At 40.4% G+C, this 27,811-nt stretch overlaps 1 protein-coding gene across 6 annotated transcripts; it reads right to left on the reverse strand.

Moving 5' to 3' along the window:
- Positions 1-2,685: 2,685 nt before the first annotated feature.
- On the reverse strand, positions 2,686-21,699 carry znf408 (zinc finger protein 408). Of its 6 annotated transcripts, none has more exons than XM_072591821.1 (7): positions 21,616-21,699; positions 20,072-20,169; positions 19,001-19,275; positions 12,822-12,895; positions 7,141-7,346; positions 4,841-5,782; positions 2,686-4,023 (listed from the first exon to the last, which is right to left on the reverse strand). In XM_072591821.1, exons 2-7 carry the CDS (start codon positions 20,151-20,153, stop codon positions 2,771-2,773), a joined length of 2,832 nt encoding a protein of 943 aa, XP_072447922.1. In that variant the 5' UTR covers positions 20,154-20,169; positions 21,616-21,699; the 3' UTR covers positions 2,686-2,770. The 6 variants fall into 6 exon arrangements, with proteins under 6 accessions (XP_072447922.1, XP_072447923.1, XP_072447921.1 ...); XM_072591822.1 differs by having other exon boundaries at positions 21,567-21,681; XM_072591820.1 differs by having other exon boundaries at positions 21,455-21,676.
- Positions 21,700-27,811: the final 6,112 nt, after the last annotated feature.

Consider the following 27,811-nt stretch of genomic DNA (forward strand, 5'->3'; position numbering starts at 1 on the left):
CTTATTTTTACTGAACTGTGACAAGAAGAACATCTTTTGAAATCATAAAGAATAAAATTAAATAGGAGTTTAGAAAACCAATCTTTATAGAGGGCAGTTATAATATAGACTTTTTCACAAAAGAAAATTCTTTCAAAAGGTAAAAGGAATGATCAGTAGATTGGAATTAAGTCAGGTCATGTGCACAAAGCATTAGCACAGATTTGATCGCCCTAATGATCCCCCAGATCTGCTCACACAATGGTGACATCCCTGCTTTTGGAGGACTTGGTCACATTTCAGGATTTGATGGTCAAAGAATGGGTTCATAATGGGACCAAACAGGTTCCATACCCATCTATAAAACCTTCTAACATGTGCCAATGGTAGGCTGTAGATAAGAGGAAGAGATTCCTGGTCAGCCACATGATGGAAATTAAATCGGAGCCTTGACCAAAACTCCTGAACACGACATGCAAATTAAAGTACATGCTCTCATTAGCATCTCAGACTCCTTAAGGAGTAAGTTGACCGAACAACCAATTTGGATCAAACTGGTGCCACCTACAGCACGGGGTTCAATCTCTGTTCTGTCTGGTAGGATATGTCATCTTGCCCTAGCCGTGTGGTACTTGTGGTGCTGTGGGCTGGAGATGAATGAATTCCTCTGTCAATACTGTATCTCTCTGTAACTAACCAATTGTGTGTGACAGCTATCAGTTGCTGGGTTGTCACATTAGGAAATTCTGACAGAAACTAAAATTCTGAGCTCTGTTGCTAAATCTTTCAATGACACAAAACATAATAAAAAGCACTGAATTTTCAGAGGCCTGACCAAGCGCTCAATAATAATTAGCTATCATATTTTGTTCACCCATCAGGAGTTCCAAAAGACTTGTATTGCAACACCCGATTCAAGTTCCTTTTTATTTGATAATTATTTTTGATATATATATAGCCATATCAGTGCAAAGAAACACAGTGGTGAAAAGAGTGCTGTGTGTTTCAATTAGGATATATTGCACCTTAATTTCTAGACAGCATGGAAAGTAATTTCAGTCATTCCTGTTTCCGCACCATTGTTTTAATGTTCTGACATGATTATGCCTCAGTATTTCAAAAAATATTGGTATCTCTAATGAATAACTAATAACCTTTAACAAAGATAATTCTGGGGATGTGAATGTCACTTGCACGGCTGGTATTTACAGGTCTTAGTTACCTTAAGTGATGGCCAGACCCTCTGGAACACTACAAATAGTCCAGTACAAACCACATTTCACTCTGCCACTTCAGAGGACAGTTAAGAAAGTCATCCATTGTCATAGGCCTGCAGCCAAATGTAGGTTTTTGTTTTCTAGAAGGTGAGTGAACTAATGGATTTTTATAACAATATTGTCTCTTTTATTGATACCATGTTTTTATTTCCATAACATTTGACCCAATTTCAAAATTTGCAAACTGCCTTGTTGGGATTAGAACGCTCAGCCTGTGATGATCATTCAGCGTCTTCTCCAATCAAGTGGTAGTATTAATTTAAGTTAACTGATAATTGTTACTGGACTCAATTTGGAGTCATTTCAGCAGCACATTTCCATAAATCTACATTGTGGAGTACATTTGGAGTTGCAGTCACCCAGGTTTTGTCAGTGTCATGGAAGAAACAGATGACCAATCCACACATACCTTGCAAACAACAATGATTTTCACACTGAATTGTTAACAAATTATGACACATCTGATACAAGTGCAGACCAATTATTTTTAGGTCGTAACCAGGGAATAACTCCAGCATTTATTTTATTTAACAATCAGCTACTTAATTGCTTGGTGGTACAGAACTTGATTATAGCTGAGGTAAGGAGACATGATGTTGAAAGCTTTATGACTTGCACTTGGCATCAATTAACATTGCACAAGCAGTATCTCCACCAACAGGATACTGCCTTTACAAAACTGAGTTACAAAACTCAGAAAGCGGGTCCTACATTAAATGTTAGTCTACAACTTGCTAACATGACTCAATAATCAGGCGTAAGAAAAATTGCACGAACAATTCATGTAGTTTATCAGTTGGGCTTGCAATGCAGCTCATTTGCATTTCTAAAAGATCATAAATTTAGAGGGCATAACCTCTGTGAACAAAAACATGTCTGGGTCTTGCACCTTTATAAAATGCATGGGGTCACTTCTTTCCTGGGACATTCCATATGGATCAGAATCCATTTACCAATCAATTAGTTCCCCCTTTTTTCTGATGCAGTGTGAATTATTGCTCGCTTTGGTATTTGACCTTGCCTTTGCCCTGACAGCTGGCCTCATTCGGCTAAGTTAGCTACTTGTGATTGTTTTGCAACATTTTGCTTTTATACTCTTGGCTATTCACTTAACATTTATAACTACGCAAGGAAATTGAAGTGGAATGGTATAGTTTTGATAAACCCTACTATAACATCATTCCGGATCTGTTCTTTTGCATGCTCATTATTAAGCACAATGCTTAACTTTTAAAATGAATTTTAAGTAAATCCATTAGAAAAAAAAAGGTGTTTTATATACTTTTTTTAAAAAAATGAATAGAGTAGTTTCACTTGCAAAGTGATTAATGGGAGTTGAGTGCAAAGATAAACCTTCCAGGATCTTCACTGTCATGTCTATCCAGACATGGGTAGTTTTAGGCAAACAAACGAGTCATACGCTGTGAAATTGATCTAAAAATGTAACATTCCATATTCACAAATGCATTTTAATACAAAGTCAGATACACTAACAAAGGCAATGGTATTGGAGTTCAACTGCCAGTTGATATCTCTATAATCTCAGCAACAGTATTAAATCCAATATCCTCCTCAATAACCACAGCATTGTTGGCCAATTTCTCCTGCTCTACAACAACACCTCTACTGGTAACTCGTTCTCCATAATCCTCAGTGTCCGGAATAATTATTTCTATTATATCTTCATTGAAAGGTTGCTGACTTCCTACCAAAGCCTGTGCAACAACATCTTGAGAGGGGTCACCATCCACTCCTTCAGTGCTATTCACTTGCTGGAATGTAACAGTGGATTCACCAGAGTTCTGGTTTTCAGAACTTGGCATTGCATTCTCCTTGTGTTCTGTATTTGGGACTTCTACCATTTCAAAGGTGTGCACATAAAGGTTTAAAACAACACTTTCATTTCCACTCGAATCAACAGTCTCTTGGTTGATGGTGCTTAAGCCGTCCTTCTTAACCTGCTTTGCTGTCAAAGCAATAATTTTGTCTTCGGGGTTTTCTTTTTCCAAAGAGGCAATAGCTTCTGCAACTTCTCCTAAACTCTGTGTATCACTTTTCTTGTGGGTCGCCCTGTGCCTCTTTAAGCTTTGGGTCATGGTGTACCCCTTTCCACATACATCGCATTTGAATGGTTTCTCAGTCAAGTGGATTCTCTGGTGCCTGCGAAGCTTAGTAGCAAGGGTATATGCCTTCCCACATTCGTTACACTTAAATGGTCTCTCACCTGTGTGCAGGCGCTCGTGTGCTCTGAAAGTGTGTGGATCTCTCAATGTTTTTCCACATATTGTACAGAGATAAACCTCCCCAGTGTGAGAAATCCGGTGCCTCCGCAACTCAGGCAACTGAGAGAAGAACTCTCCGCAGTCTTCACATTTATATGGCTTCTCCCCAGTGTGGATTCGTTGGTGGCCCCGAAGATTGCCAATCTGCCTGAAGGCTTTGCCACAGTATGTGCAAGTGAATGGTTTTTCACCTGTGTGTAGCCTCATGTGGTTCTTCAGTGAGCCTGGGTTGGCCAGTTCCTTGTCGCACACACTGCAGCGGCAGGCTTTTGGGTTACCGAGGTTCATGGCCTTCAGGCGGTGGAGCTTCTTGTGAATCCGGAGGGATGGAGGCCTGGCAAATGCCTTTCCACATTCATTGCATACGAACGGGCGTTCCCCTGAATGCACCCGCTCATGTTCTCGGAGATCCCGCTTCAATGCGTAGGCCTTGTCGCACTGTTGACATTTGAATGGCCGCTCGCCTCTGTGTAGCATCTGGTGGGCTTTTCAAACAAAAGGGAGGTTAACAAAAAATAACAAGCAGACAGTGCAGAATAATCTAGCAAAACATGCATGCAGTCATTTCTTGGTCACAACTGTTGTGATTAAGTATCTTACCTAAGGAAATAGGAGCATGACTTTGGTTTACTTTAGCCCTCAATTTTCCTTTAACTGATTCATTACCTTCTGCGGGGAAATATAGTGCTGCAGCACATTGGGAGGTGCAGTAGGTGCTGCTTAAGCTCTACAATGGTGGAAAAAATCTTCTTTGGGGCATGGTGTGTGTTCATGTCATGGCTACATCAACTATGCCAAAGTGTTGATACATTTTACAGTGAGCTGTGCCGCTCACCATGTAACCTGTGAGAAACGCATGCTACCTGCTGTTCACAAAGGATGTAAGAGTACCAGCCGATTATCCATCAGCTATCTTCACAAACAGCCGGATTCAGATGGAAAGTGTCAGTCATGCAAAAAGATTGCTGGATTCGACTCAAGCAAATCCAAATGGCTGCTTATGAAATAATATCCTTGGTGAATTCTGTACATCATCTCATTTGACATAGAATTAATTACAATACAACACTGAAATGCACAAAGAAGTACTTTTAAAATAGTTTCAGTCAGCATCAATAGATAATACTTTCCTATGTAAAACTAGAAGCATTCCTTGCTTTTCCTTCATAAAGTTCACTGGTCTACCAGTGTTATCTAACAGATAACACAAAGAATACAATGCATTAAAAAAAAAGTCCAGAGTTTAACTCCCTATTTGGTTGAAAATTACAACAGTAATTTCGGGTAGCCCCTTCCATTTACCTCTGAAACTCTCCTCCGAGCTGTAGCTCTTCCCGCATTCAGTGCACAGGTAAGGTTTGTGTCCAGTATGAGTGAACCGATGCTTCTTCAGATGGCACAACTGGATGAAACCCTTTCCACAGTCATCACACCTGTACCTCCTCTCACTGGGGTCGATCTGGGAACTGTCACGCCTGCAGAACTTTCGCCTGCTCCCAGATTTAGTCTTTGGTTTACGTTTGCCAACAGCTCGATGCGGTTCTCCATTTTCAGCAGGAAGCTTGAGCTCCTCTACCTCTTGGTGTGGTGTGACCAAACCACCATCAGATTTCTCTTTTGCTCCATGACTCCCTGGAGATTTAGCTTCGGTGTTTTGAGTGCAACATTTCTCTTTTGCTTCAAGATTTTCCTGTTTGTCTCTCAACATCGTTTTCTTTCCCTTGCCTTGTTTTGGTAGCTGCTGGTTCAGCAATTGTGAATGGAGTCCAGTTTGTACTGTTTGAACTTTCCCAGCTGCATAGAGTCCAAGGGCCTTGCTACACATTGATGACCTCAAGGTCCTCTCGCCAAGTCCACGCTGATTAATTTTCTTCTGTCTTTTGGACTTAATTTCTTCAATATCTTGTATCATTTTGTCATTTCCAGGGTCATGCTGTTTCTTAGTATTATTACCCTGTTTGGACAGAGGGGCTGGGGGCTGCACGTTTTCACCATTAGTGGCCCCATTTAATTTTGATTGTCGTCTCAAAGCAACCCAGCTCACTCTGTTCTCTGATGATGTGTTCTGTGCTTTATGTTTGATCTGAAGCCGCTGTGATCTCTTTACTGGCTGATCTGTTTTCACTATGTTCTTGGTCCCTGGCTGTTTTTCAGTTATTGGTGACTTGGTGCATAATGGCATAGACAGAGGAGACTCAGTTGGCACGTCAGATGTACTATCCTTGGACTCTTCATTCAGGACAGCTGTTAACGAAGAGTCACAGCATTCAACATACAAACATGTCAGAATGTAATGATCGGAGATCACCTAGCTAACTCAAGCAAAAAGTTATAAAGTAAAAAAAATCTCCACAGTAACTCTAGACTGAAGCTATTGTCTAAGCATAATTAATAGTTAAAGTGGAAGTATTGATACACAACACAACACAATGTGTGAAGCTGAAATCAGCTGTTTTATGTTAACTTGTTCTTAGTGACAGTCATTTCTTAAAATAGTGCCTCGAGACACGGTCAGAACACATTTGTATAAACTGAATATCTTGAAGATTAATTGACCATATCTGAACATCTCCATTCATGGGTTCACATAGCAAAGATGTGAGTTTTAAAAGTAGACATTGAACATTCACTTGCTGGGTTTGATTATACCAAAAGGTGTTATTCTACTTGGCTGAGGAAGAGACTGTTTCCTTTCTAGCAGGAATGGAATACAAATATAAGTATAGGCATTCACCCCTCCACCCCTATCCAGTCAATTAAATCAAATCATGACTATTCTGTACATCAGCTCCATTATTGATTTTTGATCCATATCCCTTGATAACTTTTATCCATCAAGAACGTATTGACACCAGTCTTGAAAGTTACAAATGACCCAGTAACCAGGTTTTTTTTTCAGGACAGATTTCCAGATTTTGACCAGCTCCTGACTTCCATGCTGATTCGTCTGGCTCTAGTTTTAATATTATGCTCTGGAATCCTCCACTAGAAGAAATGGTTCTTATTTGATTGAATCTGCCATCAGTTTAAACACCTCAGATGAATAATTCCTCTAACTTTTGAACTCAATCAAATAAGCCCAAATTTAAGCAACCAGTCCCCATTATTTAATCCTTGAAAAAAAATGGCAAAACCAGAGACTGTGATTTACTTACTAAGAGTGGTTGAACCAGAGACTGTGTCCTATCTAGAGGGGGACCAAAAACAAAACTTCTTCTTATTTACTGGGAGTGGCAGAAACAGAGAATGTATTCTATCTATAGGGAATGGAAGAACACTGCAACTCAATGACCAGAAGAGTGGTGGAAACAGACAGCATCTTCAATTGACAAGGAGTGAATGAACCAAACACTATGGTTCAGTGTAGCATGTATACAGTCACATGGACCAGTCCCTGCAGAAGTACTCCAAAGTAAACAATACCAGTACCCACCTCACAGTAAGCTTTAATTCAAAATAGCAGCATCCACATGGAAATATGGATGATAATTCCACATTGTATCCAAGTGGAACTTCAGAAACAAAATGAACTCCCTCCTTGTTGAATTACGGAAACCATCATGCATGGTTTTTACAATAAAGTTTGAAAACAGATTGCATACCACATTTACCAGTGTGAACTTTGACTGTCTCCTTATCCGTATGTGAATCTTTTACTTCACACGTGACTTGAACTTGATTCTCCTCTGGCCATAATAGAAGTTCTTGACCCAGTTCAATAGTTTTAGAAACCCTGTAGTAGATTTTTCCATAAAACTGGAAAATGACTGCATTGCTTTCTTCTTTTGTTTTCGCCTTGTTTGCATATCTGAGAAAAAAAGTCAAGTTTATCAGCAAACTTTAATTAACGCCAGGTTTCTGTAGACACTAACAGTTGCCCATTTGAACAACTCACACCTTCAAGTACTGAACTATTTAGTAATGTGTAATATTTGATTTTAAATACCCACACTACTCTCATTCTTATGCAAAGCAGAAGCATAGAGACATCTTTGAAGTGCAGGAAGGGTGAGGCAGGAGTGAGAAGGGACAGAGGAATGTGGTCCGAAGAGAAATAAGGCATTATATAATAAAATATCAAAGTAATTTCACAGTTTATAACACCTTCTGAACCTTCCGAGTAGATTCAGACTATGCTAATTCTCCAGTATCCTCTAATACATCTGAACCTTTGACATCATCTAGAATTAGTTCATATGTAATCCATTTGAGATTTGTTTACGGTGAAACATGTAGATTTGAGAGAGTAAATCAGCAGAAAAGAATAAATCATCAGTTTACAAAAAAGTCATGCAGTGAATGGTACTGAAGTCCCTTTTTATATTTGAATTATTAAAAGTATATTAAAATACTAGAATGATGTTATTCAAAAGATGACCAGGTAGTCACAAACAAGCATCGGGAATGACAAACAGTCAATTTGACCATTTCAGGACTTTCACAGATTGATTTTATCTTACAAGTTCCATGCATCTTAAGCTGTTTATCCTTGCACTCTCTCTCAAAAGGAATTATTTCCAATGCACAATACATAGGTGGGCTAGTTACATTAAAAATGTTTGAAATAAAAGTTTGCTCTATCACTTCACTGAGCAGCCAGACTAAACAATGTGACTGTACTGGCTTCTCATTTTTGTGAGCGAAAAATAATTAAGGAAGAAGAATCAAGTAGCTTGTTGCTGCTTCATTGCGCCTTGGAACTATCAACAATAATCATGGGAGGTCCCAGTCTTTAGGTTCTGTGTGATCACGCTAAAAGACTGATGTCGTTGTTACGAAGTCGCAAGAGTGTATAGTTATTTCAAGACAAAGTGCATTTCTGAGTTGAGAAATTGTGACAGCACGTGTTTGTGAAAGGCTGTTCCAAAATAGATACATGTAACAATTGACTGTTAAAAGCATACCGGAGTTTTGGTTGCTGTTGACACAATTGAAACGTAATTAGGTGACCAAAAAACAATTGAATTTGATTTTATTGTATTGACCAATGAGAGGGTATGATGTTAGCGATGTAATAAGGAAGGGCATTTTGAAAATTAGAGCTGGAAGAGTTCAGCAGGTTAGGCAGCATCCGAGGAGCAAGGGAATTGACGCTTTGTGCGTAAGCCCTTCATAGGGAATGTCGATTCTCCTGCTCCTTGGATGCTGCCCAACCTGCCGTGCTCTTCCAGCTCCACATTTTTCAACTCTGATCTCCAGCATCTACAGTCCTCACTTTCTCTCATTTTGAAAATTCGGGAGACCAACGGCCATTGAGCATGAGAGCACATGTCATCTGAAAATGGCTCCCAAAAGTAAATCTCTCAGAAAGCATGATCAATCAAAAGTACCTTTTCAAGTGAAAGTAGTAAAGAGTAAGAAACGGCCCAGCATTCTGGGTAATCCAAGATGGAAGTCGGGAAAAAACTGTGGCTGTAAGAGTTGCTCCTTTTTTGAGGTATTTTAGGTGTTGGAGGTAATATCCTCAAATTCCAGGAGCAGTAATTACAGTTTTATAAGCTGTTGCAGTATGTTGGCACTTTGGGGAGTAAAATATCAAAACCATGGCACTTTAATAAAAGGAGGAAGAGAACAAAGACAACGGCCACATGGTCAGTGAGTGAGTGAGAAAGAGAGCGAGAGAGCCCTACACTGCTGTCTGACACAGCAGTGAAACTGCACAGCTCCTGCCTTTGCTGTTTGAGTTCAAGTATTTCTGGGCATTAGACTGCATCGAAGAAAGATTAAAAAACAGCAAAATTCACACCTGACCTTGGAGGAACACATGTAGGAGAGCTCAAAGCCCAGGAGCAGATAAGTGCATGGATTTTAAGTGTAACCTTGCTGTCTTTTCTTAATAGTGAGTAGAGTGGGTTATTTTTGGCTATATGTTTTATTGAAATCTGTCTCTTGATTAAAATTTAAAACTATAAAACATATGTAGTAAATTAGCCTGGAGCAGTTTTTTTTAAGAGTAGTAAGACTGTGATATTTTCTGTAGATTAAGGTGCAAAGATGGCCTTTAGTAGATGATGTGCTCTTCATGTCAGCTCTTCCTGATGTGGGAGATTATGATTATGTCAGCAGTTAGTGTGTTTGGTTGCAAATCCTATCAGATCGCATGAATTGGTTGGAGCGCAGTTACAGGCAATGAGAAATTTACAGGAGCTAGGGGATGTGATGGACGGCAGTTATAGGAAGGGAAAGAAACCACAGATACAGTCAGGTAGATGGGTTACCACGAGGAAAGTTAGGAGAGGGAGGCAGATAGTGCAGGAGTCTCCTGTAGCTATCCCCATTTCAAACGAGTATGCTGTTTTGGAAAATGTAGGGGGTGATGGACTCTCAGGGGAATGTAGCACAAACAGCCAAGATCCTGGACCGAGACTGTGTCTAATGTAATGAGCGGTACGTCAGGTTCCAGGCAATCGATGGTGATAAGAGACTCTCTAGTCAGAGGCACTGCAGATATTTCTGCAGCCAACAGTGAGATATCAGAATGGTGTGTTGCCTTCCTGATGCCAGGATCAAGGATATCTCAGAGAGAATGCAAAATATTCTCAAAGGGGAGTGGGATTGACAGGAGGCAGTTGTACACCTTGGCAGAAAGAGGAGGATAGAGCAGATGAATGTGTGGTTGAGGAGTTGGTTGAGGGGAGAAGGGTTAACATTTTTAGATCATTAGAATCTCTTCTGGGGTAGAAGTAACCTGTATAAAAAGGATGGATTGCACCTGAACTGGAAGGTGCTAATATACTGGCAGGGAGATTTGCAAGAGCTGCTCAGGAGGATTTAAACTAGTAAGGTGGAGGAGTGGGACCCAGAGGATAGTGAGGAAAAAGATCAGCCGGAGACTGGTACAATTGGGAAAAGAAGCAAGTCAAACAGTCAGGGCAGCCAGGAACAAAGCAGGGAACAACATAAATTAAACTGCATTTATTTCAATGCAAGAGGCCTAACAGAAAAGGCAGATGAACTCAGGGCATGGTTAGGAACATGGGACTGGGATATCAGAACAATTAGAGATGTGGCTCAGGAATGGAAGAACTGGCAATGTAATGTTCCAGGATATAAATATTATAAGGAGGATAGAAATGGGGGCAAGAGAGGAGGGGGGGTGGCATTTTTGATAAGGGATAACATTATGGCTGTACTTAGGGAGAATATTCCTAGGAATACAACCAGGGAGTTATTTGGGTGAAACTGAGAAATAGGAAAAGGGATGATTATCTTATTTGGATTGTATTACAGATCCCCCAATAATCAGCAGGAAATTGAGAAACAAATTTGTAAGATCTCCATTATCTGTAAGAATAATACGTTGGTAATGGTAGGGGATTTTAACTTTCCAAACATAGACTGGGACTGCCATAGTATTAAGGGTTTAGATGGAGAGGAATTTGTTGAGTGTTTACAAGAAAATTTTCTCATTCAGTCTGTAGACGTATCTACTAGAGAAGGTGCAAAACTTGACCTACTCTTGGGAAATAAGGCTGGACAAGTGACTGAGGTGTCAGTAGGAGAGTGCTTTGGGACCAGAGACCATAATTCTATTAATTTTAAAATAGTGATGGAAAAGGATAGACAGGACCTCAAAGTTAAAGTTCTAAATTGGAGGAAGGCCAATTTTGACGGTATTAGGCAAGAACTTCCAAAAGTTGACTGGGGGCAAATTTTTACAGGTAAAGGGATGGCTGTAAAATGAAAAGCCTTCAAAAATGAGATAATGAAAGTCCAGAGACATTATGTTCCTGTTAAGGTGAAAGGCAAGGCTGGTAAGTGTAGGGAATGCTGGGTGATTAGAGAAATTGAGGGTTTAATCAAAAAAAAGACATAAAAACTGCAGTAGAGGGCTGAACAGTTCATGGCACTGTGACAGTGAGAAAGGGACTCACTGAGTGCATGGCTGAGGAAGGCAATGAAAATGGAGTAAGCATATGTCAGGTATAGATAGCAGAGATTGAGTGAATCCTTGGAAGAGTATAAAGGCAGTAGGAATACACTTAAGAGGGAAATCAGAGTGGGGGGCAAAAAGGGGACATGAGATAGATTTGGCAAATAGGGTTAAGGAGAATCCAAAGGGATTTTACATATACATTAAGGACAAAAGGGTAACTTGGGAGAGAATAGGGGCCCTCTAAGATCAGCAAAGCAGCCTATGTGTGGAACTGCAGGAGATTGGGGGAAGATACCAAGCAAGTATTTTACATCAGTGTTTACTGTGGAGAAGGACATGGAGGATATAGAATGTGGGGAAATAGATGGTGACATCTTGAAGAATGTCCATATTACAGAGGAGGTGGTGCTGGAGGTGTGAAAAGTTGATAAAGCCTCCAAGACCTGATCAGGTGTACCCTGGAACTCTGTGGGAAGCTAGGAAAGTGATCGCCAGGGCCCTTGCTGAGATATTTAGATCAGCAATAGGTGAGGTGCTAGAAGACTGGAGGCTGGCTAACATGGTGCCACTATTTAAGTAAGGTGGTAAGGACAAGCTGTTAGGGGGAATCCTGAGGGACAGCATTTACATGTATTTGCATAGGCAAGGACTGATTATGGGTAGTCAACATGGCCTTTGTGTGTGAGAAATTATGTACAGGGTATCACTAACTTGATTGAGTTTTTTGAAGAAGTAACAAAGAGGATTGATGAGGGCAGAGCAAATGACATCACAAACCCAAAGAAACCCAAACATATAAATAGAAAGCAGAAAACATCAGCAGTGATTCGTCCAAAGGCTCACTGAAGATGTTACCTAGTATGGTGACGAAATGTCTGAAAAATGAACCTTCCAGTTCAGCGAGCAAAATCTACATCCAGAACTATAGTCAAACAGGTTTATTTGGAAGCACTAGCTTTCGGAGTGCTGCTCCTTTATCTGATGAAGGAGTAATGCTCCGAAAGCTAATGCTTCCAAATAAACCTGTTGAACTATAACCTGATGTGGTGTGATTTTTAACTTAATAGTCCAGTGATTATTAAAATCATGAATATCAAATTACGTTGATGATAGAACAAATGATTTCAACAGATAAAAACATTGGAAGCTCCCATTGTTAGAAGAGTGCTCAAACTAGAAACAATTACTCTGTTGAATGCTTTCAAGTTTGAGGTAGTGGATAAGGTGCCAACATACATATTACACCAAGATCAGGTGTGACCCTCTTAAACCTTTACAGTACTTTCATATTTCAATCCTCAACAATTAGCAATACAAGTAGCATTCAGGATAATGCAAAATGTAATAACAACGATTCTCTAACAATGTGCCTGAGTGTATTACATGCATACATAAAGACTATATTACCTCATCCAATTTGAGAATGATTGGTTGACCCTCTGTAATTCTGGTAATTCTACTTTGTCACCATTTTCTCTAAACTGTGGTAATGAAGATAAGTCAGTCAGTCAGTCATAGTGGATGCAAGAATGAAAACACCCAGATTAATTGTATATTCACAGTCAATAGACAATAGATGCAGGAGTAGGTCATCCTGCCCTTCGAGCCAGCACCACCATTCATTATGATCATGGCTGATCATCCTCAATCAGTATCTTGTTCCTGTCTTATTCCCATAACCCTTGATTCCACTATCCTTAAGAGCTCTATCCAACTCTTTCTTGAAAGTATCCAGAGACTTGGTCTCCACAGCCTTCTGGGGCACGGGTTATCACACAAAGTCTAGTTGCCTGGCACTTACACTGTACTGCATCTTTGTGCATCTTATTTCAATAAGGATGTTCACATTATTTATATAATTCAGGTTTGTTGAGTCAGAAACATGTGATTATTTAATAAAGGCCATAATTAAAACTAATACTTCTCCCAAATACATGCTACAAATCCAACCCATTTCAACTATATTCATTTGTTAACAAAACATCATGTACAAGAACACCTTTACAATGTAGAAGCTACTGCTGGATATCCATCCTAATTTTGCTCACTTGAATGGAACTAATCTTGCAAAATACTAACAAACTAATGTTCGGATGCAGTAGACCAGGAGTGACAAAAAAAAATCACTCCTGCCAAACAGTTTTTGTAGTTTTCTCTACATCTCGATTTACTCGTCACTGTCAGACAGGACCTAGTATCTGATGTGAGATGGGTGGTTATGAACTTGACAAGTAATTTCTTCATTTGAATTTACTGCAACAACTTGGCAAGTCTTAAAACTGTGGTATCCATGTTAAACACCAAGGACTCCAAGTGAATCCTTAGAAGAATATAAAGGCAGTAGGAGTACACTTAAGAGGGAAATCAGAAGGGCAAAAATGGAACATGGGATAGCTTTGGTAAATAGGGTTAAGGAGAATCCAAAAGGGATTTTACAAATACAAATACATTAAGGACAAAAGGATAAATAGGAACCCCTCAAAGATCAGCAAGGCAGCCTATGTATGGAACCGCAGGAGATGAGGGAGATACTAAATGAATATTTTGCATCGATATTTACTGTGGTGAAGGATATGAAAAGTAGAGAATGTGGGAAAATAGACGTTGACATCTTGAAAAATGTCCATATCACAGGAGGTGGTGCTGGATGCCTTGAAATGCATAATGGTGGATAAATCCCCAGGACCTGATCAGGTGTACCCTAGAACTCTGTCAGAAGCTAGCGAAGTGATTACTGGGCCCCTTGATGAGCAGAAGACTAGAGGTTGTCTAACATGGTGCCACTATTTAAGAAAAATGATAAGGACAAGCCAGGGAACTATAGACTGGTGAGCCTGATGTCAGTGGTGGGTAAGTTGTTAGAGGGAATCCTGAGGGACAGGATTTACATGTATTTGCATAGGCAAGGACTGATTAGAGATAGTCAACATGGCTTTGTGCCTGGGAAATCATGTCTCACAAACTTGATTGAGTTTTTTTTTGAAGTAGTAACGAAGTGCATTGATGAGGGCAGAGCGGTGGACTTCAGTGTGGTGTTCGACAAGGTTCCTCACGGTAGACTGGTTAGCAAGGTTAGGTCACATGGAATACAGGGAGAACTAGCCATTTCTATACAGAACTGGCTCGAAGTTAGAAGACAAAGGGTGGTGGTGGAGGGTTGCTTTTCACATTGGAGGCCTGTAACCAGTAGTGTGCCACAAGGATCGGTGCTAGGTCCACTGCTTTTCATCATTATATAAATGATTTGGATGTGAACATAGGAGGTATAGTCAGTAGGTTTGCAGATGACACCAAAATTGGAGGTAGAGTGGTCAGCCAGTTACATCAGATGGGCCAATGGGCTGAGGAGTGGCAGATGGAGTTTAATTTAAATAAATATGAGGTGCTGCATTTTGGAAAGGCAAATCAGGGCAGGACTTATACACTTAGCACTAAGGTCCTGGGGAGTCTTGCTGAACAAAGAGACCTTGGCATGCAGATTCATAGTTCTAGGTGGGAAATTTTTCGGGTGGGTTTAAACTAACTCAGCAAGAGGCTGGGAACCTGAGGAGTAGTTGCAGTGCACAGGAGGATGTGAGTAGGGAGGACATGGACAGGATTTCACTGTCACAGGAATGTGCTGGCGACAGCAAGCTGGTTTGAAGTGTGTCTACTTCAATGTCAGAAGTATCTGAGATAAGGTAGATGAGCTTGCAGCATGGATAGGTACCTGGAACTTCGATATTGTGGCCATTTCGGAGACATGGATAGAGCAGGGTGAGGAATGGATGTTGTAGGTTTCAGGGTTTGGATCTTTCATTAAGAACAGGCAAGGTGGTAAAATAGGGGGAGGTGTGGCCTTGTTAGTCAAGGACAGTATAACAGTGGCTGAAAGAACACTTGACAAGGACTCGTCTACTGAGGTAGTATAGGCTGAGGTTAGAAATAGGAGAGGAGCAGTCACACTGCTTGGAATTTTTAAAATAGGCCTCCAGAGAGTTCCAGGGAGGTGGAGAAAAGGATTGGCAAAATAATTCTGGGTAGGAGTGAACAGGGTGGTCATTATGGGGGACTTTAACTTCCCCAACATTGATTGGAAATGCTAAACGTATAGTATGTCAGATGGATCAATTTGTGTCCAATGCATGCAGGAGGGTTTCCTGACATAGTATGTTGAAGGGCTGAAAAGAGGGGAAGTCACACTGGATCTGGTGCTTGGTAATTATCCAGGCCAGGTGTTTGATTTAGTTGTAGGTGAGCACTTTGGACTGAGTGACCCTAATTCAGTTAGGTTTAGTTTAGCGATGGAAAAAGATAGATACATGCCACAGGGCAAGAGTTATCGATGGGGCAAGGGCAATTAAAATGCGATTAGGCAAGAATTAGGATGCACAGAATAGGGTAGCAAAATGCAGAAGATGGGAACAATGGAAATGTGGAGCTGGTTTAAGGAACAGATATTGCGTGTCCTTGATAGGTATGTCCCTGTCAGGCAGGGAGGAAGTCATAAGGTAAGGGAACCGTGGTTTACTACTGAAATTGAATCTCTTGTTAAGCAGAAGAAGGAGGCTCATGTGTTAATGAGACAAGATGGTTCAGATGAGGCAATGGAGAGTTACAGATTAGCTAGGAAAGATTTAAAGAGAGAGTTAAGAAGAGCAAAGAGAGGACATGAGCACTCTTTAGCAGGTAGAATAAAGGAGAACCCTAAAGCTTTCTATAGGTATGTGAGGAATAAAAGGATGACTAGGGTAGGAATAGGGCCAGAAGTGGGAAGACAGAAGTGGAAAGTTGAGTGTGGACCCTGTCGAGATCAGAGAGGTGCTAAACGAACATTTCTCATCGGTTTTCACTTAGGAAAAGGAAAACCTTGTAGAGGAGATTTGAGATATTAGACTAGAAAGGATCGAAGTTAGTTACGAAGAGGTGTTATCAATTCTAGAAGGAGCAAAAGTAGACAAGTTCCCTGGGCCAGATGGGATTTATCTGAGGATTCTCTGGGAAGCTAGGGAGGAGATGGCGGAGCCTTTGGCTTTGATCTTTGAGTCGTCATTGTCTACAGATTTTGTACCAGAGGACTGGAGGGTTGCAAATGTTGTGCCCTTGTTTAAGAAGGGCAGTAGAGATGACCCAGGTAATTATAGACCAGTGAGCCCTACTTCTATTGTGGGAAAGGTTTTGGAAAGGATAATAAGCGATAGGATTTATAAACATCTAGCAAGCAACAATTTGATTTCAGATAGTCAACGTGGTTTTGTCAAGGGCAGGTCATTTCTCACAAACCTCTTTGCATATTTTGAGAAGGTGACCAAGCATGTAGATGAGGGTAGGGCAGTTGACGAGGTGTACATGGACTTCAGTAAAGCCTTTGATAAGGTTCGTCATATTAGGCTGTTGGAGAAAAAGCGGAGGCAGGGGATTGAGGGTGATTTAGCAGTTTGTATCAGAAACTGGCTTTCTGAAAGAAGGCAGCAAGTGGTGGTTGATAGAAAATATTCAGCCTGGAGTCCGGTTACTAGTGGTGTGCCACACGATCTGTTTTGGGACCACTGCTGTTTGTCAGTTTTACAAATAACTTAGACACAGGCAGAGATGGATGGGTTAGTAAGATTGCAGATGACACTAAAGTCGGTGGAGTAGTTGACAATGTGGAAGACGGTTGCAGGGGGACTTGAATAAACTGCAGAATTGGGCAAATAGAGTTCAATGCAGCTAAATGTGAGGTGATTCACTTTGGGAAGAATAACAGGAAGGCAGAGTACTGGGTCAATGGAAAGATTCTAGGTAGTGTGGATGTGCAGAGAGATCTTGGAGTCCACAGACATAGATCCTTGAAAGTTGCCACCCAGGTTGATAGTGCTGTTAAGAAGGCATACTGTGTGTCAGCTGTCATTTGTAGAGGGATTGATTCTGGAGCTGCAATGTCATGTTACAACTATACAAAACGCTAGGGTGGCCGCACTTGGAATACTGTGTACAGTTCTGGTCGCCCTATTACAGGAAGGAAGTGGAAAAGGTGCAGTGGAGATTTACCAGGATGTTGCCTGGTCTGGAGGAAAGGTCTTATGAGGAAAGGCTGAGAGACATGGGTCTGTTCTCATTGGAAAGAAGAAGGCTAAGAGGGGATTCAATAGAGACATACAAGATGATCAGAGGATTAGATAGGGTAGACAGTGAAACTCTCTTTCTTAGGATGATGATGTCAGCTTGTATGAGGGGATACATTAAAAATGTCAGAGGCAGGTTCTTTACTCAGAGTGGTAAGAGTGTGGAATGCCCTGCCTGCCAATGTAGTTAGGTAAAAACAATGACTGCAGATGCTGAAAACCAAATACTGGATTAGTGGTGCTGGAAGAGCACAGCAGTTCAGGCAGCATCCAACGAGCAGCGAAATCGACGTTTCGGGCAAAAGCCCTTCATCAAGGGCTTTTGCCCGAAACGTCGATTTCGCTGCTCGTTGGATGCTGCCTGAACTGTTGTGCTCTTCCAGCACCACTAATCCTGCCAATGTAGTTAACTCAGCCACATTAGGGAGGTTTAAACAATCCTTGCATAAGCACATGGATAATTATACGATCATGTAGGGGGATGGGCTTAGAATAGTTCACAGGTCGGTGCAAAATTGAGGGCCGAAGGGCCTGTTCTGCGCTGTATTGTACTATGTTCTATGTTCCGTGAAAGTGGAGTCTCATGTAGATAGGATAGTGAAGGTGGCATTTAGTGTCCTTTCCTTTATTGGTCAGAGCACTGGGAGGTCATGTAGCAGTTGTACAGGACATTGGTTAGGCCACTTTTGGAGTATTGTGTGCCTTTCTGGTCTCCCTCCTGTAGGAAGGATGTTGTGAAACTTGAAAGGGTTCAGAAAAGATTTACAAGGATGTTGCCAAAGTTGGAGGATTTGAGCTATAGGGAGAGGTTGAATAGGATGGGACCATTTTTCCTGGAGTGTTGGAGACGGAGGGGTGACCTTATATAGGTTTATAAAATCGTGGGTAGGGTAAATAGACAAGGACCTTTCCCTGGGGTGGGGAGTCCATAACTAGAGGGCATAGGTTTAAGGTGAGGGAAAAAGATTTAAAAAGGAACCTCAGGGGCAACTTTTGCAAGCAAAGGATGGTGTGTGTATGGAATGAGCTGTCAGAAGAAGTGGTGGAGACTGGTACAATTACAACATTTAAAAGGTATCTGAATGGTTACATGAATAGGAAGGGTTTAGAGGGATATGAGCCAAGTGCTGGCAAATGGGACTAGATTAATTTAGGATATCTGGTCGGTATGGGTGATTTGTGCTGAAGGATCTGTTTCTATGCTGTACATCTCTATAACTCTAACATACTGACAATTACAATGGGATTTGATTCTGGATCATTATTTAAAAATAACTGCAAAGCACCTGCAAAAACAAGAAAGCAGCAAGGCAAAGACAATGATGTCAGTGAACAAATGGCAATGAACAATATGCTGGAGAATGAAAGATCTCTACCCTAACTTATAGATTCTTCATTCTGAACTTTAAGTACCAATTTGGACTGATGAATGTTATGATTTATTATCCCCCATCTATAATGCAGTCTCTGGGAAGTAGAATTTACGAACATACTCTGTACCTCCTTTGAAATGAATGATGCTATCCCATTTACATCATCACATTCCAGTTTTCCTTCGAGAGGTCCAAAGAAAACACCTCTGGGAAGTGCCTTAGAAACACACCAGATACCCAGCTTTTGCTTCTGAATCTGGGAAGGCCCTGCTGCCAGACCAGGGGGGAGTGTGTAGAAGGCTCGGCAAGGTGACGCAAGGTCGACTGGTGTATCTTTTATAAAAGGTGGCAGGCCATGCACTGGACATGTATTTTCAAAGAGTTCCTGACATTCTTCACAGACTAAAGAAAAGGAAAAAAGAAACATTAAATTTTAAGTGTTGTGTAAAGTTTAAGACAAAAACCAAGATTAGTGCATAAAGCTCATCAAACTCAGTCTTGGTGCTAAAATGTCAAACGTAGCTAGCTGCTAAGACACTCTATACCGATACTTGACGATGCTGCTTTGAAAGACAAAGAATAATGAAAGCTGTGTAGTTTCCTGCCCACTAACTGATTACAGCACAACTTTGCGTATATAACACAAAGCTCCAAAATGGAACAAACATGGAGAACACTATTTTAAATCTACTGTGATCATTATCTTTTGCATAGCTCCAACTATTCAATGGCAGCATTGGTGAGGCTGTATACTGCTGCTGGATGATATCCTGGTTTCTTCTGCTCCATTTCCTCAACACAGTGAATGCTGAAAATAGCTAAGAAACTGCATTGTCAACACTCATTTCCATTTGTTTTGAGCGCTTTATGTAGTGCCTTGGGATGTTTCATTTGTGTTAAATGCATTAGAAGAATGCACAATATTGTTGTAGTAGAGCTCAAATCTTGTGACATAATGTTCATGTATGAGACATTCCATCACAGTTGCTTGATCACAGGCAAGAATGGGAACATTGGTTTATATTTCCTCTTTCCTCTTAACCTAGGGATACTGAGACATGCAATAGCAGTTTCAACTGTTGCCTTACCAGAGATCTACTAACTTCATACAAATTGTGAATTAGACACCATAATCCAAGTCAGTTATGACACAAGTGATAGCTTTTTAAAAAAAAAACACATACAAGCAGTTACTTACATAACTGCTGCTTGCGACCTGGTGGAATAAGGCCCTCTTCAGTTAGCCCTAGCTCCACACTTTCTTCATTTACTTGTGGCATTTTTTTGGGAACATACCTATAAAGGGGACTCCTGTTAGTTCAAAGCAAGTAAAATCAAACAGAACAAATCCTGCCTATATCATTCCCCCCCAGCCCCCCTCCCTGAATCCTGCCCTAATCATAATGACTCATATTTAGTGGATTCTAACTTCTGTCAAAGTTCAGCTCAAACCAAGCCCCCCTCATTAAATCACTGCAACGGATAAGAGTTAAACTGAGATTTTTTTTTAAGAGTGGAGGACATGTCTGCTTCCTGGGTGGAAAATATCATAGTCCAACACACCAAGCATCATCCCTTACCCCTCACTTCTCACACAGCACAAGTTACTAGAAACCTATTATTGAAAGCAAAGAGGCTGCATGATGGAATTACCCAGAGTATATATGTTGTTATATATGGTCAACTGGATCTCTTCATACAGGTACCAAAAACAAATGAGTGAAAAAGAGGACAGTCTAATTTTATTTATTATTTCACAGGAATGGATATCACTGACAATGTCAGCAAAATTGCACTCAGACTGAATGAACTTACTTTACAATTTAGTTTCTTGACTCAAAAGAAATCTGAGAAACTTAGTTCTAATCATGGATTTCAGTAATGTTCTACATGTAACATGTTAATACTGTGCTTACTTCAAATGCTATAAAATCCAACAGCAGTCTACACACACAGACCCTTATAAACACAAAGTCATATGTATGACACATAATGTGAATATTTCAATCTGATTCCCTTCAAATGCAGTCAGGCATTTAAACGTATAGGTGCAGTTTGCTATGGCCATCATTTGCAAGATGCAGTTAAAGCATACCAATACCCAAGAAGAAAGCTATGAATGTATCAGCTTAAAGACAATACGAGCTCCATATGGAATGCAGGGATGGACCCTCGAGTCAGTCACCAAGTCTCTTTACAAAGGAAAGAGGAAAATTGGTGAGTTGCAGCCACCAGGTACAGCATGCACAAAAAGATAGAGAATGCAAGACACCCGAAGTGGGAGACGTACATAAAGAGATAAAGAGTACAGAAGAAAATGTTCGGCATTAAAAGGGGGGGGGGGGGGGGATAAAACAAAACAAGGATAGAAGACAAATAATTTCGGAGAGTTACCCAAGGAAAAAATAGTTTTTAATTGTCTTCCAAGAGTAACACAGGAAGTCATTATTAAACATCGAATAGCTATTCAAATTCGACGGATATCCTATTAATCAAGATTAACATGGAGTCAATACACCAGTCTCGGTGAGAATGCAGTCCTGTTCCCCTCGGAACAACAGGTTCTTTATGTATCTGTTACTTGTTTTGCGGCCTGTGCCCCGCTGCTCGACCCGGACGATAGTTTGACGATCGCAGCTGGTCTTCCCCAACCTGACACTTCCCTCTTCCTCCCCCTCAGAGCGCGATCTGACCTGATTCGTTGTCAAAGGCGATAAAACTCCATCCCTAAACTGAATTTACCAACATCAGCAGCCAAACCGCCGCGGGACTTCATATTTGAACGGACGAGGTTGAACCGACCGTGCTGTGGTTCCCTGCAACAACACTGACACATAAAAAAACGTTCCGGCCCCAGACCACTTCTATCCCAAGAACTGACAAATGTGAAGTGCAGTGATCACCTGGAATTAGCATTGATACACACTTTCTGCTTTATATCCTTGCTCAGGTTTAAACCAAAATAAATAACGGCACCAGTTATAATGAGGACTGTTTGTCAGACAAATTATATCTTCATCATTTTCCACCCTAGAGGGTTTTGTTGCTAGTGACAGTTTTGCTTTTTTTAAAACGTCAGGGAAACTAATAAGCCACAAGGCCGGAATTTTGAATTTGTATTTATATTCCTGGATGTAAAGAAGAGTGCTTATATTAATAATCCGAGATGAAAACTTGGAATTGTGTTCTGAGTTGAAAAAACAGGTATGTTCAACATTCGTCTAGAAAGAAACACAATTTCCTTGAAATCTACCTGTTATAATCTCAGTACTGATCATTGAAGAAAACAGCTCCCTAACTATCAATCTTTCTCTATGTCAAAGTCTTTTAGAATTCTTAGCAGAAGAAGAATTGCTCCTTCTTTGATCCTGTATCTATTTTCAGTCTTTCTGAAGCCTTATCGCATCTTGCATTCTCATTTAGCACGTCAGCAAATGTAGACATGATTTGTACACTGCCACAACGCTAAAATGGCCTTAATATCAAAGTCACAAATGATGTCCTGTGTAACTGTGATCATGGACAACCATCCCTCCTTATTCATATTGACTTACCTCCAGCATTTATGTGATTGAACACATCATCACTCTCCAAGAGATAAAGACAGATTAAGTGGATGGATAACAAGATGGTAGATGGAGTGAAACTTTTGACTTTGGTAACAAGAATACAAAAGCAAATTACTTTTATAAGGTGTGAAACTTGTAAATGTTAATGGTAAATAGAACTTGGGTGTCTTTGTTCAAAGAACTCAAAAAGTGTGTATGCACATATAGAAAGTGAATGGCAAAGTGACCTCGATTGCATAAGGACTGGAGTACAAACGCAAAGAAATTTTGCTACAATTATCTCATGCTTTGGTGAAACCACAACTGGAGTACCATGTTCAGTTTTCATCTCAATATCTGAGGAAGATTATACTTGCACTGGAGATGGTACAACAAAGGTTCCCTGGATTGCTTTATGGGATGAGAGATTTGGCATATGGAGCGGCTGAGTAAATTGGACCTATACTGTCTAGAGTTTTGATGAATGAAAGTGGATCTCACTGAGACATTCAAATTTCATAATGTGCAATGAGAGGTTGTTTCCAATGGTTGGGGTATCCAGAACATGGGGACACAGTTTTATGATAAGGAGCTAATTTATTTAGGTTGAGATGAGGAGAAAATTATTCATTCAAAAACCTTTGAAACTCTCTACCCTAGAGGGTTATAGATACTCTATCATTGAACATATTTAAGGCAGAGATGAACAGTTTTTTTTCAGAGAATCAGGGGAAATGGGAGAGTGGCAGGAAAATAATGTTAAGGCATGATCGTACAGAATAACAGGCAGGTTCAAGAGGCTGTGTGGTCTACAATTGCTCCCATTTAAAATATGCTATTTGGAGGAGTTCAAAATGTAATTTCAGAAAGGTTAGGAAGGTTCAGATTCAGAAGGAAACAACACAGTAAGTACTGTGGAGAGGAATGGAAGTGGAAAATAGGGCAACATTTTGTCAGAACAGGGGGTCAATAGTAGGTGCACTAGGGTTAAGTTGTATCATGATCTCCCATGAATTGTTCCTGAAGAAGGTTCCTGAAGAAGGGCTCATGCCCGAAATGTCGATTCTCTTGCTCCTTGGATGCTGCCTGACCTGCTGTGCTTTTCCAGCAACACATTTTCAGCTCCCATGAATTGTCCCCAGTAACTGTAATAAATTATCTCTGGTGCCTCTCCTGCTTTTCCCAATGTTCCCTGACTTACCTTTTGTTTCCCTCTCACTGGTCTCCAGCTCTCTTCCAACCTCCTCTGGTGGTTCTCCTGAGACACATAACATCTTGTCACATAACATCTCCAGCAACGGAATTCTGAGGTTTGACTTTTTATCTGCTGTTGTTTTCATTGTTTGTTGAACACTTCTGAAATGTTTTTTGGCTATTTCACATAATTCGGTTAGTTTTTCTCAAAAACTTAGGTTGGAACTGTAGAGCTAGGCTTTAGTTTATACGTTTTTTTCTTTAACTAATTTAGGGAATCCTCCCAAGTCATACCTGTATATCAATCAAAAATGACTGAGTCCTGTGGACGGAAAACAGTAACAAAGTTGTTCCTTTATCCGAATCATTCAGCCATTCTTGACAATGAGCTCTAATCTTTACCTTTAAAGCTTGAAGCCACCTAAGAAGTCACAGAATCCTAATGGCACAAAAGGAGGCCAATTGGTCCATCGTGCCTGCACTCGCTCTTCAAATGAGCTTCACGATCTAGAGTCAACCTCCTGCTTTTTTCCCATATCCTTGCACACAACTTATATTCAAATAATCATCCAATGCCCTTTGAATGTCTCAATTGACCCTGCCTCCGACACACTTCCAGGCAATGTGTTCCATACCCTCACTACTCGCTGAATGAACAAGATTTGTCTCATATCACCTTTGCTTCACTTTCAAATCCTACTTTAAATCTATACTTTCTCATTCTTGATCGTTTACAAGCAGAAACAGTTCTTCCCTATCCACCTTATCCAGCACACTAAAGATTCTTAGACAGCACCTTCCAAAGCTGCAACCATTTCCATCTAGATGGACAAGAGCAGCAGATATATGGGAGAGACACCACCAGCAGATAGATCACCACCACCACCTCTCCAAGCCACTCACTATCATGACGTGGGAATATATTGCTGTTTCTTCACTGTTGCAGAAGCAAAATCCTGAAATTCCCTCTCTGTTGGCATTGTGGGTCAACCTACAGCAAGTAGACTGAAACAGTTCAAGAAGGCAGCTCACCACCACCTTTTCAAGGGCAAATAGAGACAGACAATAAATGCTGGCCCTGCCAGCAAGAGTCAAGTCCCACAAGTGAAGAAAAAGAATCATGATTTTGAAACCTCTCTATCAGATCTTCTCTTAGCCTTCTTCACTCCAAAGAGAATAGTCCCAACTTCTTCAATCTATCCTTATAACTGAAGTTTCTCATCCCTGGAACCATTCTTGTAAATCTCTTCTGAGCTCTTTCCATGTGTTTACATTCTTCCTAAATCATGACACCTTGAACTGAACACAACATTTCATCTGAAGTCTAACAAGGGTCTTAAACAAGTTCAACATCATCATTTTTCCAATTCTCTTTGAAAATATGGATAGTTTTTTTATATTTAGAATTTGTTGTCATGTGTACTTAAGTACAGGAGTACCGTGAAAAGTGCATAATGTCACCAAACATGGTGCCATCTTAGGTACCAAGGTACCTAGGTACAAAAAAAACGAGGTAAAATGTAGTAAGGGAAATGAGAGTTTTCTCATTAAAAAGTTAAGCATTATTTCATAGAACAGGTCCAAAACTAAAGAAATTAAGAAAGGATAAGCTGAAGACCTGAAATATTTTATTCCCAAGCTTGAATTATTTATTTGAATATTTGTGATATAATATTTGACCTTAATCTGATTGTATTTCTTTGACAATAATCCATACCCAATAAAAAAAGAACTCATTTTTCTGCTACAATTTTCAAGAACAAACAAAAAACCTCAATTAAGAGTCTAATAATGACCGTGAAACCATTGTCAATTGTTGGGGAAAAACCCATTCATCAATATCCTTGAAGGTAGGAAACTTCCATCCTTACCTGGTCTGACGTGCATGTGACTTCAGACCCATGGCAATATGGTTGGTTCCTAACTGCCCTCTGGGTAATTAGGGATGGGCAAAAAATGCTGGCCAAGTCAGTGACACCGTCACACTGTCAATGAATAAATAGCAAATGTATGGCATGCTAAACAAAATTTTATCATGCTTTCATGAAACCTTGATCAATAAAATTGTCCTAGTATTTTAGCCTGTGTTTTCCTAATACCCAGGTGACTTGAGATTGTGATTTCCTGACTCACTGGTAAAATACTGGCTAATCACTCTAACCATTTAATTCTTCCAAGATCCTGCTTTTATTTCTACTTTCAATCTATCTGCTAACTTTAACCAATGATTTAAAATAAGGCTGCATTTGGTGGTGCTGAGGAGTAAGTGTAGATGAACACTACTTTAAAATAATTCAGTTACATTTTCTAGTCCCAGAAAAGTCAAAAAAAAGTCAAAGATATTTTTAAATCCCAGTCTAGTTTCTGTTCCAGTCATACTTCTCAACAACTCATCCTGTTTTGTGCTTAGTTCTTCAAAATGCATGTTTCTTTAAAAGATTGGTGAATGTCTCTTAACTTCAACATGTCCCTATCCAGCCAAAAGCCCATATTTTGCTATGATTCTAGCTGATAGTAAAACTGGACAAATCCAACCACAGAGTGTTTGACTATAAGCTTAATTCTTTCCATTTCATTAGATTACTTAGTGTGGAAACAGGCCATTTGGCCCAACAAGTCCACACCGACCCTCCGAAGAGCAACCCACCCAGACCCATTCCCTGACATTTATCCCTTCATCTAACACTACGGGCAATTTTAGCATGGCCAATTCACCTAACCTGCACATTTTTGGACTGTGGGAGGAAACCGGAACACCTGGAGGAAACCCACACAGACACGGGGAGAATGTGCAAACTCCACACAGACAGTTGCCTGAGACAGGAAATGAACCCGGGTCTCTGGCACTGTGAGGCAGCAGTGCTAACCACTGTGCTACCGTGCCGCCCACTGTGGTGGCTAGTTATTGAACATAATCAAAACTGAGTACTTTTAACAAAAGAATGTAAGTTTATTACACAAAAACAGGGGGCTAAAGGTATGTACGTATATAAGACAACTTTTAAAGACCTATCAGAAAGAGCAGAATTAAAGAATTCAGTCTTTCCCCTAGCAATATCCCTTACAGACACTGAATCCCAGTGAGGTATCACTTCTATTCTTCACTTGAAGAATAACATTTTTTACTTGACTGAGAGATGTCACTTTTGAGTGAAGTGCAGGTAAAGCACTGCTTTCACCTGGAAGGTATGTTTGGGCCCGTGGGTACTGGGGAGGGAGGAAGTAAACAGGTAGGTTGCAGTAGAAGGGCTATGGGGCAGGGACAGGTGTTGGGAATGAAGGAGGAGTGGCCCAGGGTATCCCGGAAGGAATGGTCCTTGTGGAAGGCTGACAAGAGAGGGGTGTGGAATATGTGTTTAGTAGTGGCATCCTGCTGGAGGTATCAGAAATGGCGGCTAATGATCCTTTGGATGTGAACGCTAGTGGGATGGTAGGTGAGGACAATGGGGACTGTAACATTGTATCTCAATGTATCACTCTTCCTTCCTTGGTTCATTAAATAATAAAGGTAACATTCTCTTTCTTTAAAAAACATACATAACCTCATAATAGCCTAGTTGCAGGTGCAATTTAATATGGATTATTGCAAAGTGATGTAGATTGGGAAAAACAACATACAAAGGCAGTATAGCTAACTGTTACTATTTTGGGGGGAATTACTGTGGTGATTCAACAGAGGGACATGGAAGTGCGTAGAAAGAAATCATAGAAAGGAATGCCAGGGATCTCAACGCCAAGGTCCAATTCCACCTTCAGGAAACAAGGGCCCATAGAATCCACTACCAGTGACATGGAATTTCCAAGTTGGACAATCACACTTATTAGCAAGTGATTGCGGATGGTGTCGAAGGGAAGTGCATAGAGTATCGACTTCTACAAAACCAGAACTAAGTTACTAAATAGTTACAAGAAAATAAAACAGTTTGCCTGATTCAATAATACAGCTTTTTGCACATGTTTAGCACACATGACTTAGTGTAAAAGATGAAATGGCAGTCACAAGTGTAGAGAAAGAAACCCTGGAAAAGAATTTATAAAGCAGCAATAAAAAAAACCAAGAAAGACAAAAAGACAACATTTTAAAAAATAACAATCATCTGTAATTGAGATATAGGAATCAGCCAGAGGAAAATAGGTTCTGATCTTATTTTCTTGAGTGGATAGTTGTTGATTCTCAGATGAGCTGCTGGTCAGTG

The sequence above is a fragment of the Chiloscyllium punctatum genome, chromosome 22 (genome assembly GCF_047496795.1).
Source record: "Chiloscyllium punctatum isolate Juve2018m chromosome 22, sChiPun1.3, whole genome shotgun sequence".
In the NCBI taxonomy this organism is placed as follows: Eukaryota; Metazoa; Chordata; class Chondrichthyes; order Orectolobiformes; family Hemiscylliidae; genus Chiloscyllium; species Chiloscyllium punctatum.

Bases quoted from the DNA above. Each gene is read 5' to 3' on its own strand.
- znf408 (XM_072591816.1), bottom strand. From the start codon at position 21,329: ATGTTTAATAATGACTTCCTGTGTTACTCTTGGAAGACAATTAAAAAC. The intron at 12,896-19,000 runs GTACAGAGTATG...TCATTACCACAG, and splicing joins CATCATTCATTTCAAAGGAG to TTTAGAGAAAATGGTGACAA. The intron at 5,783-7,140 runs GTATGCAATCTG...CTTCGTTAACAG, and splicing joins AGTTCACACTGGTAAATGTG to CTGTCCTGAATGAAGAGTCC.